Below are 11327 nucleotides of genomic sequence, written 5' to 3' on the forward strand. Positions count from 1 at the left end.
CGTGTGCTGGGTTCGGACCTGCCCCGGGGGTCCCCGGGCCCCGGCCCCGACACGCGCGGTCCGCGTCAGGGCGCACGGCTACCGCGCACGTCTGGGCGGTCCCCGGGCTCCGCGCCCGCCGCCCCTCCCCCTTCGCCAAACTTTCTCCCAACTTCCCGACCTGCTCCGCTCGGCGTCCCGCTCTGCTTCCCTCATGAATTATTCAGCAGTGCGCTCTCCAATCAGCGCTCCCCGGCCCCCACGCCGAGCCCGGACTCGGGGAGGGGGGAGCTCCCCCGCCCCCCGCGCGCCCCTCCCTCCCCGGCCAGGCGCCGCCCGGCCCAGTCCCAACCCGGCCCAGCCCCGGCCCGCCCGGCCCCGCGCCGCAGTCTCCCTCCCTCCCGCTCTGTCCCCGCTCCGCTCCCACCCTCCCGGCCGGCTCGGAGCGCACCCGGCCCGGCGCGCGAGCAGCACCACTCCAGGGAGGGGGGGAGACCGCGAGCGGCCGGCCCACCCCCAGCCAGCCGGGGCGGGACCCCGAGGCCCCGGAGGGACCCCGACTCTAGCCACGTCTCGCTCTGCGCCCGCCCGGCGCAGCCAGTGCGAGGACGCCCCCCGCCCGCCCGCGCGCGCGGCGGGGACGCGGGGCCACACCTGGACGCCGCCGCCCGGTGCCCGTGCCGAGCGCGCCCGCATGGGCCCGCGCTGAGGGCCCCGACCGAGGGTCCCGGGAGGGGAGTCGGTGTCTGCCGTCTCGAGAGGGGGGGTCCGACCTGGGGGGGCTAGTGCCCCCCAAACTCGGATCGGATCCAACCCGAGAAAGGCGGCGCCATGGAGCTCCGGGCTCTGCTTTGCTGGGCTTCGCTCGTCGCGGCTTTAGAAGGTGAGTTTCCCAGGGGGCACCCCGGCACTCCAGGGGCCCCCAAAGTTGGGCCTCGGAGTGAGGGAGCCGGCCTCGGTCTGCCCCTACCCCGGCACCCCAACCCTGAGCACTTCGGACCAATAGTGCTAGACCGGGCGGGGGGCGGGGAGGAGGCGGCCCAGCGGGGAGTGGAGTTTTCTTTTGTTTGGGAAAGAGAAGGAGTGGAGCTCCGTCCCGGGACTTGCCCCTGCCCCAGCTTCCCAAATTCTTAACCCTGATTCCGTACGCCCTTGGCAGCCTTTCCTTTTCTCCCTCCTCCAACCTTCAAACTGTCTCCAAAGCTTCTGTCCCTCTTCCCACCTCTGCCAAACATGAGGAAACGTTTCTGGAGGAACAACTGTAGACCAGGCAGAATGCTAGGCCAGAAAACTGCCCCCACCCCCATTCCTCATCGTTCACACCTTGATCCTGCAGTTCCCCTGGCCTCTGGCAGCTGGGCCACCTTCTAAACTCACCCTCCAAACGCCCAAATCTGTCTGGAAGCCACTGCCTCTGCTGCCGTGAGGCCCCCTCCCTGGTTTCCCCAGGCTGCACCTCAGCCCTTTAAATGCCGTCTAGACCCCAGACCTGCACTAGTCCTGCCTAGGCCCCCTTCTCCAACCCCACAGGCCAGCAGAAACTGACCTTCACAGCCCCTGGGTCACCTGAACTTAGCCTAATAGCTACCAATCTCTCTAGATTTCTGATTTTTCTGTGTTCCTCCCAGATGTTTCTTCATCCAGGAGTCTTTTCCCTCGCTTCATCTCCTAGAGGGGGAGCAGAGCCCAGAGCCCTATAAACCCTCCTCCTACAGCCCTAATCTCCTTTCAATGAGCTGCCTCCTTCCCCCCTTCACTGCCTGGAATCAAAGGGGTCTCTGGTGGGGGGGGGGGTCACGGGGGGGGCTGCTGAGGAGGAGGAATCAAAGGCAGTTGGAAACCCCTCTCCCCCAGGCTGGGCAGTGCTGCTCTGGGCTGGGGATCAAAGGCTGGGGAGGGGGAGAGGGAACCCTTGCCCGGCTCTGAGAAAGAAGTGGAAATAACTGAGTGAGGGAAAGGAAGACAAAGTGGGGAGATACGCCCCAGGGCAAAGCATGGCGAGAGGGAAGGAAAGAGGCAAAGGAGGAAAGGGGAATGTTTTCATGCTGCTAAGTAAGTGCCTTCCCAGCCCGAGGCCTGCGCTAAATTTTCACCTTAAATTTTCACCTTCACAACAGCCCTGCTGTGGGAGGGATTGTTGCCCCCATTTTACAGATGAGGAGACTGAGGCTTAGAAGAGTGAGATAACCTGCCCAGGGCCACGTGCCCCAGTGAACGTGAAAGGCTGGAGACGGAAAACCTAGGGGAGTATAGTGACAGAAATGGAGGTGGACAGAGGGTGGAGGAGAGAGGTGAGAGGCAAGAGAATTGACAGATTGAGGCAGGCCCTCTGAGCCTGAGATAGGAGGAGAGAAAGTGAGTCTCTCAGAGCGCTGAGGACAGCCCTGAAACAGACAGTGTGTAAATTGGAGACAGGAAAACACTATCCAGGCTGGAACAATGGAGGGTGGAGACGGCAGCCTCTATCCACCCCCTTCCCAGAACCCGGGCATCCTGTCCCCAGCGTGCCGGGTTGGCTCCTGCCACCCCCGGGGGCCCGGGCCTCACCTCGGGTTGGCTGGGGTCCCGCCTGACCCCTTGCCCTCCGTGGACATCACTTGGCCCCTGGGAGGAGGCTGCCCCACCCACCCACCTTCCCTTCTCCCCTGCAGCCCCACAGGGGCAGAGGGAGGCAGGCGGGTGAGTAGGGGGAACCTGGTCCCAGGTGTGCTGCTGGCTCCCCTGGGGGCCTCCCACATGGCACTAGCCTCCCAGGGGATTCCCCTACCCTCCCTCTACCCTCCACTGCCAGGGGCTCTGATGTTTCTCCTAATCCCCCCTTTCCGCCAGAGCCCCACCCCTCCCCCGATGCCCCTCCCCAGAGACCAGAGCAGAGCGGAGCCAGGTGTGTTCACCCCTCCATACACACACCCCTAAAATCTCCTCCCCTTTTCCTTCCCGTAACCAAATCCAGATGTGAGGCCTCTGCAGGCAGGGGCCAGGGCGGGAACCCAAGCGTCCTGGCCTCCAGCACTTCCTCCTCTGACAGCAGCGAGCTCTTGAGGTGGGGGCAGGGGGTGGTGGTGGCAGGGCTGGGCCTGGGCAGCTGAGTACCACCTTCAGGGATCTAAAGGACTGGAGTGTTTGGTCCCAAAAGGAGGTGGGAGCCTGGAGCAGGAATGGGGTTGCAGGGAGGGAGGCAGTGACTTTGGATTTGAGGAAGGGACTGAGTGGAGGTGAGGCAGGCCCTGTAGGGAGGGGTATCCCCCTGCCTGCGGTTCTCCTCCCTCAGGTCATGCCAGATCGGGGTTCTAGTTTAACCCTGTCTGAGCTGTTTGGCCTTCTTCCCCTTTCCTCAGGGCAGAGCGGTTCTCAGAAGCCTAGATCAGGGAATCCGGAGGGGGGCAGCCCGGTGCCTGCCAGCTGTGAGGGGTGGGGTTGGCACTCCAATAAAGAGATGAGAAACAGGGTGGCAGAGGACAGGACTTGCTCCCCTCTTCATCTCTCGGCTCAGTCAGCCCCAATGCCACCAGCTTGGAGCTCAGAGGACCCACCTGCCTCAGTCAGTTCCCAGGGATCTGGTCTCCCTGGTGTCTCCCCCAGTGCTGACTGTCTCTGTCTGTCTGTCTGTCTGTCTTAGAGACCCTGCTGAACACGAAACTGGAAACTGCAGACCTGAAGTGGGTCACGTTCCCTCAGGTGGAGGGGCAGGTAGGAGGCAGGCCCAGGAGCTGGGGCTTGGAGGGACGCCGAAGGAGGAGGGACAAGAGGTACCTGTGCTGGCCTGCTTCCCATGCCGCCAGCCCCCAGATCACAGCAGCCTGAGCCCCTCCTTGCTTTATCACAGACACCCCCAAGCAGCCCCCAAGCTGATTCCCCCCACTCTCCCCACAGTGGGAGGAGCTGAGCGGCCTGGATGAAGAGCAGCACAGCGTTCGGACCTACGAGGTGTGCGACGTGCAGCGGGCCCCGGGCCTGGCCCACTGGCTGCGCACCGGCTGGGTCCCGCGCCGGGGAGCTGTCCACGTGTATGCCACGCTTCGCTTCACCATGCTCGAGTGCCTGTCCCTGACCCGGGCCGGGCGCTCCTGCAAGGAGACCTTCACTGTCTTCTACTTCGAGAGCGATGCTGACACGGCCACAGCCTTCACGCCAGCCTGGATGGAGAACCCCTACATCAAGGTACCCGGGCGCCCGGGACCCAGCCGCCGGCCAGTGTGGGACTGCGGCAGGCCCGTTGTGGTCCAGGGGCAATGGCTGAGCTTCCGAGGCCCTGGGGGGTTGCGGGGGCGCTGGGGCCTGGAAGCAGGATGCCGCAGCCTGGAGAGGGAAGAAGGTGATTGGCTGGGTGGAGCAGTCACGTGTAGTTGAGCTGCCCCCAGGACCCCCGGGGCGGGGGGGGAGGGGGGTCGTCTAGACCACCTCTGCCACTTCCCACCTTCTCCCAGTACACCTTGCCCTTCAGAGACTCCTTTCTGTGCCTTCCATCCGATTCCTACTTGCCCTGCAAGCTTCAACTCCCCCGGGACGCCTTTGCCCTGGGGTCTCCCGCCAGCTACACATCTCATCATGCTTTTAACTTCTCTGTTTCCTTCGTTCCTGTTTCCTCGGCTCCAAGTCCAGGGGCCTGTCGTAGAGCAGGTGTTGATAAATGTCTGTAGGGTGAATGAGTGAAGAGAAAGGGGGTGCAGGACAGAGGCTGGACGCATCATAGGAGCTCAGCAAGCATTAATGGGTAATGTTGGGGCCTGCAGGCAAGTGGAGAGAAGGCTCTGGAACAGGAACGGAGGTGGTCAGGGAGAGGGTGAGCTGGGAAGAAGAAAATAGTCCCCCAGGCCCTCGGGGAGTGGAGGACAGTTGGCAATGAGTCTCTCCCTGCTCCTGGCAGGTGGACACAGTGGCTGCTGAGCACCTGACCCGGAAGCGCCCTGGGGCCGAGGCAACGGGGAAGGTGAACGTGAAGACGCTGCGTCTGGGCCCACTCACCAAGGCTGGCTTCTATCTGGCCTTCCAGGACCAGGGTGCCTGCATGGCCCTGCTGTCCCTGCACCTCTTCTACAAGAAGTGCGCCCAGCTGACCGTGAACCTCACCCGCTTCCCGGAGACCGTGCCTCGGGAGCTTGTGGTGCCCGTGGCGGGGAGCTGTGTGGCTGACGCCGTCCCCACCCCCGGCCCCAGCCCCAGCCTCTATTGCCGGGAGGATGGCCAGTGGGCCGAGCAGCCGGTTACGGGCTGCAGCTGTGCCCCGGGGTTCGAGGCCGCCGAGGGGAATACCAAGTGCCGAGGTGAGGCCCAGCGTCTTCTCCGTAAAGCTTGCCCACCCATGCAGCTCGCCCATACCCCGCTCTTGGACCCACTCCAATTTCCATTTTGAACATTTCTCTGTTCTCAAGGGCACTCACAGGGCCTGTTTACAGAGCCCCCAGCATAGTTCTGAGCTCTTTCACACCCTTTCTCCTAACTATGTCCCCAGTTCTTTTCTGGATGAGGGATGAGGGACGCAGGGCTGACCGCAGGACGAGGGTACCTTGTTGGGCTCTGAGGACAAAGGCGTCGTGGTCTCTGTTTCTTGTTCATTATGGTTTCCTCCAATTTACTGAGACTGAATTCTCACTTAGCTATTTTTCTCTAGCGTGTGCGTGCAAAACTCAGGTTTTGTAGATTGAACTTAAGGGATCTGGGAACTTCTGTGGAAAAGAAAACGACCTTACCACTCACCTCCACCTGCAGTTGGCCTCTGATAGTGACAGGGCCCAGCAGTCACAGCAGGACCTGAGACTTGCACACCTTTCGAATCACAGCTATTTTCCCAGCCCATTCCAGAAGATTCAGGAATGTCCTAGCTGCATTTTCTTGCCCATCAGGGCTTCAGTATTACAGTGGCCATCGGGCCTGCCACTCTACCTTGTAAATAAAGAAAACACGTTCATTCCTGTGGCACAGACTTGTTTTTCTCATGTTTTGATCATCATATTTCAGTTTACTTGGTCTCTGTTGTGACCCAGTGTATTTAGTGGTGTGCATTTAAAAACATAATTCTGAGCAGGGGTCTGTGGTTTTACCAGACTGCCAGAGGGTATTTGTAGGGGGTGTCGAGGTTAACAAAGGTCAGAAACCCTGATCTGGAGGGAGGGTCTCCTTCTCCTCTTAGAGGCGAAGTTTCTGAGCTCTTCCCTTGCTGCTCCCTGTGTGCCCTCCACGCAACTTTAAGAGCAGCTGAATGTTTCTGATGAACGCTGTCTCTCTCTCAGCCTGTGCCCGAGGCACCTTCAAGCCCTTATCTGGGGAGGGGTCCTGCCAGTCGTGTCCAGCCAACAGCCACTCCAACACCATCGGCTCGCCCATCTGCCAGTGCCGCGTTGGGTACTTCCGGGCCCTCACAGACTCCCGGGGTGCGCCCTGTACCAGTAAGTGACCAGTGACCCCTGGGGCGGCGGGTGGACACCCACCCCAGCTCCCAGCCTCTCCGGCCTTCCTCCTCTTGGCCCTGGCCTGCTGGTGCCCAGCCAAGACAAGAAGTCACGAGGCTGCCTGCGTGCCCCACTGCCCCCCTCTGCTGAGCGGGTCAGCCTGACTCCCTGGTGTCCCACAGCGCCGCCCTCTGCTCCGAGAAGTGTGGTTCCCCGGCTGAATGGCTCCTCCCTGCGCCTGGAGTGGAGCGCCCCCCTCGAGTCCGGGGGCCGAGATGACCTCACGTATGCGCTGCGCTGCCGGGAGTGCCGCCCTGGGGGGTCCTGCACACCCTGCGGAGGAGACCTGACCTTCGACCCTGGCCCCCGGGACCTTGTGGAGCCCTGGGTGGCGATTCGTGGGCTGCGTCCTGACTTCACCTATACGTTCGAGGTCACCGCCTCGAATGGGGTGTCCTCCTTAGCCACCGGACCTGTCCCGTTTGAGGCTGTGAATGTCACCACTGACCGTGAGGGTGAGACTGCGAGCCGGCTGGAAGGGACGCAGCTGGCCCCAAGGCCTGAAGGGCAAAAGTCGGTGGTGGGGCAGTGAGGCCGCCGGGAAGCGTGGAAAGTCAGGGCTTGCAGGACAAGAGGCAGACACAGCGAGTGAAAAACGGTGCCGAGGCAGGCAGGCCTTCAGGACGGGGCAGAGTCAGAGGCAACTCCTGGAACAGCTGGAGGACCGACACAGGTGTAGCCAGCAGAGGCAGAGTTGGAAAGACGGGGAACAGACCTGTCAAGAGCAAATACCCTACCCTGTCCTCTCCCTCACAGTACCGCCCCCAGTGTCCGACATCCGGGTGACGAGGTCATCACCCAGCAGCTTGAGCCTGGCCTGGGCTGTTCCCCGGGCACCCAGCGGAGCCGTGCTGGACTACGAGGTCAAGTACCACGAGAAGGTGAGAGCAGGACCTGCCCCTGGGGGTTTGGGGTGGGCAGGGGGACGTGTTTGGGGACTGGGACACCTCAATTACAGGCATCCAATAGGCATTTGAATTCTAGCTCTGCTGAGTACTAGCTGTGTGACCTTGGGCCAGCCCCTTGGCCTCTCTGAGTTTAATAACCCCATTGTAAGTCAGTTACAGGTACCAACCCCACAGAATGGCTGCAAGGATTAAATGCTATGATAAAAACCAAACACCCAGCACAGTGGATACATAAATGAGCTCTGAGGCCCCTCTTGCTGCACAGGGGAACCAAGATGCAATGATGGGGGAGGCTCAGGGCAGGGAGGGAGAGGTGGGAAGAGCAATGGAAACACGGCGGGGGCTGGGAGGGGTGCCTGGTTTACAGCCAGCCCCTCCTCCTCTCGGACAGGGCACAGAGGGCCCCAGCAGCGTGCGGTTCCTGAAGACGTCTGAAAACCGGGCAGAGCTGCGGGGACTGAAACGGGGAGCCAGCTACCTGGTCCAGGTGCGGGCGCGCTCCGAGGCCGGCTACGGGCCTTTCGGCCAGGAGCACCACAGCCAAACACAGCTGGACGGTGAGCCTGGGGAGCAGGGCATGGGCGGGCCTTGCCCGTGCCCTCGGAGGACCCCCAAAGTCACGTTCCCATGCTCCTCTTTCAACCACAAGGCGTTTTGGCCTAGTGAGGAGAGCATAGGCTGCAGAAACCAAAACGTATAGCTGGGAGGGGAGACCTGCTCAGTGGCTTTCCAGCTGTGTGACTTTCGGCAGAAGCCTGACCCTTCCTTAAGTCCCACCTCTCTCCTCCCCACAAAGTGGAAATATCCCGAGGCCTCTCTCACAGGGCTCCAAGGATTAACTGAGGTGACACCTGTTCATTTTTATTTATTCATTTTTATTATTTTATTTATTTTATTTTATTTTATTATTCATTTTATTATTATTATTTTATTTATTCATTTGTTTATTTTGAGAAAGAGAGTGAGCACATGAGCAAGGGAGGGGCAGAGAGAGAATCCCAATCAGGCTCCCGCTGTCAGCACAGGGCCATATGCCGGGCTCAAACTCCCAAACCATGAGATCATGACCTGAGCCAAAATCAAGAGTCGGACACTTAACCGACTGAGCCACCCAGGCACCCCATACCTATTCATTTTAATATGCTTGGCCCCGGGGGGCCCCTGGGTGACATTTGAGCATCTGACTTCGGCTCAGGTCGTGATCTCACGGTTCATGGGTTCGAGCCCTGCTTCGGGCTCTGTGCTGAACGCTTGCTCAGAGCCTGGAGTTTGCTTCGGATTCTGTGTCTCCCTCTCTCTCTGCCCCTCCCCCGCTCGAGGTCTGTCTCACTCTGTCTCTCAAAAATAAATAAATGTAAAGAAAAAATTTAATATGCTTGGCCCGGTAGCTTTCTGATCCTTTTCATTTGACAGTTTAGTTGAGCTGGGACTCACATGCCATACAATTCACCCATTTAGAGTGTACAATTCGGTGGCTTTTAGTATATTCAGTGTTGTGTGACCATCACAATTAATTTTAGAACCTTTCAGCATCCAAAGAGAGATACTATAGCCCTTTAGCCACCCCCAGCCCCTGGCGAACACTAATTTACTTTCTGTCCCTGTGGATTTACTTATTCTGGACATTTCATACAAACAGGAACCGTGCATTCTGTGGCCTTTGGAGACTGGCTTCATCCTTCACTCAGGACAATGTTTTCTTTTTTTTCTTTTTTTCAAGTTTATTTTGGGAGAGAGAAGGGGGCGGTGTGGAGAGAGGGGGAGAGAGAATCACAAGCAGGCTCCACGCTGGAGCCTGCCGTGGAGCTCGATCCCATGACCCTGAGATCATGGGTCTCCCTAAGCCAAAATCAGGAGTCAGATGCTCAACCGACTGAGCCCTTCAACCACCTAGGCACCTCTAGGAGAGTGTTTTCGAGATTCACCTATATTATAGCGTGTATCAGTGCTGTTTATGGCTGAGAAATATTCCATTGTATGGCTACAGCATGTTTTATATATCCGTTCATCTGTTGATGGACATCTGGGTTACTTCCACTTTTTTGGCTACAAACCTTTTCATTTTTAGCCCTTGGGGACTTTCTGTGATCACCAGTATCTGTAACTGAACAAAATCAAACTGCTCTTGCCGCAACTAGGTCTGGAAACTTCCTCCCTTGCCCTGAGGGACTTGGGAGGGGCCCCCACCTGTGGAAAGCAGTCCGAAAACCACTGTGCTTCCCGGACCCTGCGTCTCCTCCGCCTTCCCCGTACCCCCCACCCTGCTGGGGGCCTGTTCGCAAGGGAACACAGCTCGTGCCTTGCGGCTGGTGTGGGGTCCCCAGGGGCCGTCGGCTTCTCTTGATCACCAGTTTTTCTCCCCCAGAGAATGAGAGCTGGCGGGAGCAGCTGGCCCTGATCGCAGGCACGGCGGTCGTGGGTGTGGTGCTGGTCTTGGTGGTCATCGTCATCGCCGTCCTGTGCCTCAGGTGAGGGCTCTGGGCACCTGGAGGCCCTTGGGAAGGCCCGTGTAGCTGTCCACCTGCCCGCTCGCTCCAGGCAAACCTCCCTCAATGCCCCAGGATACTTGTTTTCTCTTGGAAGCTTCTCTCATCCCCGCTCCTCCTCCCCCCGGTCCTGTCCCTTTGGGAACGCACAGATGTGGGATTCAGTTTACCTTTTCTTTCCCATTGGCCACAGGAAGCACAGCAGCGGGAGAGAAGCTGAATACTCAGACAAACACGGACAGTATCTCATCGGGCACGGTGGGTAGGCGTGTCCTGAAAGAAGCAGGACTGGGGGCAGAGCTGTGAGCCGAGAACCCAGGCACCTGAGTGCATGGGAAGCTGCCTCTCGGTTAACGGGGCCTGTGTGATCCCTCAGGTACTAAGGTCTACATTGACCCCTTCACTTACGAAGACCCTAATGAGGCTGTAAGAGAGTTTGCAAAAGAGATCGATGTCTCCTATGTCAAGATTGAGGAGGTGATTGGCGCAGGTGAGAGGAAGGCTGGGCGCCTGGGGGAGGAAAAGGAGGGCCAGATGGTGGGCAGAGGAGGGCTGACCCTCAGCGTCCTTCCTGAAGGCGAGTTTGGCGAGGTGTGTCGGGGGCGGCTCAAGGCCCCTGGGAAGAAAGAGAGCTGTGTGGCCATCAAGACCCTGAAAGGGGGCTACACGGAGAGGCAGCGGCGGGAGTTCCTAAGTGAGGCCTCCATCATGGGCCAGTTCGAGCACCCCAACATCATCCGCCTGGAGGGCGTGGTCACCAACAGCGTGCCCGTCATGATCCTCACCGAGTTCATGGAGAACGGCGCCCTGGACTCCTTCCTGCGGGTGAGCCTTCTGCCCCCAGCCTCCCGCACCCCCCTCACTCCCCCAGCACAGCCAAAGAGCTCAGAACCAAGGTAGATCGTGGGGCACGATCGTGGGGCATCACACCTCCTCTGCCCTTTGTTCTTCCTTCGGGACAGCTTGAATTCCTGGGACTGGCTTTTCCTTTGGCCGTGAGTGTCAATGGCCTCTCGGTGGGGCGAGCTGACCCTAAGATTTGGAAGGATGGTCATTTGTCCTTTTGACAAATATTTCCTGAGTGCCACCTGGCACATCAGCCACTGTCCTAGGTCCTGGGAATAAAGCCATGAACATCTCTGCCCTTGACAGTATAATCGAGGAGACTGGAAATTAACAAGTAAACAAATAAGCTTTTGGAATACAGATATTTTGGGGGCGCCAGGGTGGCTCAGTCGGTTCAGCGTCCGATTCTTGATTTTTAGCTGAGGTCATGATCCCAGGGTTGTGGGATCAAGCCCCGAGTGGGGTTCTGTGGATGGAGCCTGCTTAAGATTCTCTCTCCCTTTGTCCCTCTCCCTTCCCACTTTCTGTCACTCTAAAAAAAAAAAAAAAAAAAAAAAAAAAAAAAAAAAAAATAAATAATAAATAGAAAAAAGGGAAGAAGGGGAGGGGGATTTGTTTATTTTAATTCGTATAAAAGTCTCTAGTGGTTTTTTTTTTTT

At 58.9% G+C, this 11327-nt stretch overlaps 1 protein-coding gene across 1 annotated transcript in view; it reads left to right on the forward strand.

The window, feature by feature from the left end:
• The first annotated feature begins 338 nt into the window (after window positions 1-338).
• EPHB4 (EPH receptor B4) overlaps window positions 339-11327 on the forward strand; it is a 17567-nt gene continuing 6578 nt past the window's right edge. Inside the window, exons 1-12 of the mRNA XM_049638832.1 lie at window positions 339-862; window positions 3599-3669; window positions 3853-4140; window positions 4847-5243; window positions 6210-6365; window positions 6551-6883; window positions 7185-7309; window positions 7728-7893; window positions 9702-9804; window positions 10016-10080; window positions 10199-10312; window positions 10400-10647. Of these exons, the coding sequence (XP_049494789.1) occupies window positions 811-862; window positions 3599-3669; window positions 3853-4140; window positions 4847-5243; window positions 6210-6365; window positions 6551-6883; window positions 7185-7309; window positions 7728-7893; window positions 9702-9804; window positions 10016-10080; window positions 10199-10312; window positions 10400-10647 (2118 nt within the window). The 5' untranslated portion in view covers window positions 339-810. The remainder of the gene's footprint in view (window positions 863-3598; window positions 3670-3852; window positions 4141-4846; window positions 5244-6209; window positions 6366-6550; window positions 6884-7184; window positions 7310-7727; window positions 7894-9701; window positions 9805-10015; window positions 10081-10198; window positions 10313-10399; window positions 10648-11327) is intronic.

The sequence above is a fragment of the Panthera uncia genome, chromosome E3 (genome assembly GCF_023721935.1).
Source record: "Panthera uncia isolate 11264 chromosome E3, Puncia_PCG_1.0, whole genome shotgun sequence".
Taxonomy (NCBI): Eukaryota; Metazoa; Chordata; class Mammalia; order Carnivora; family Felidae; genus Panthera; species Panthera uncia.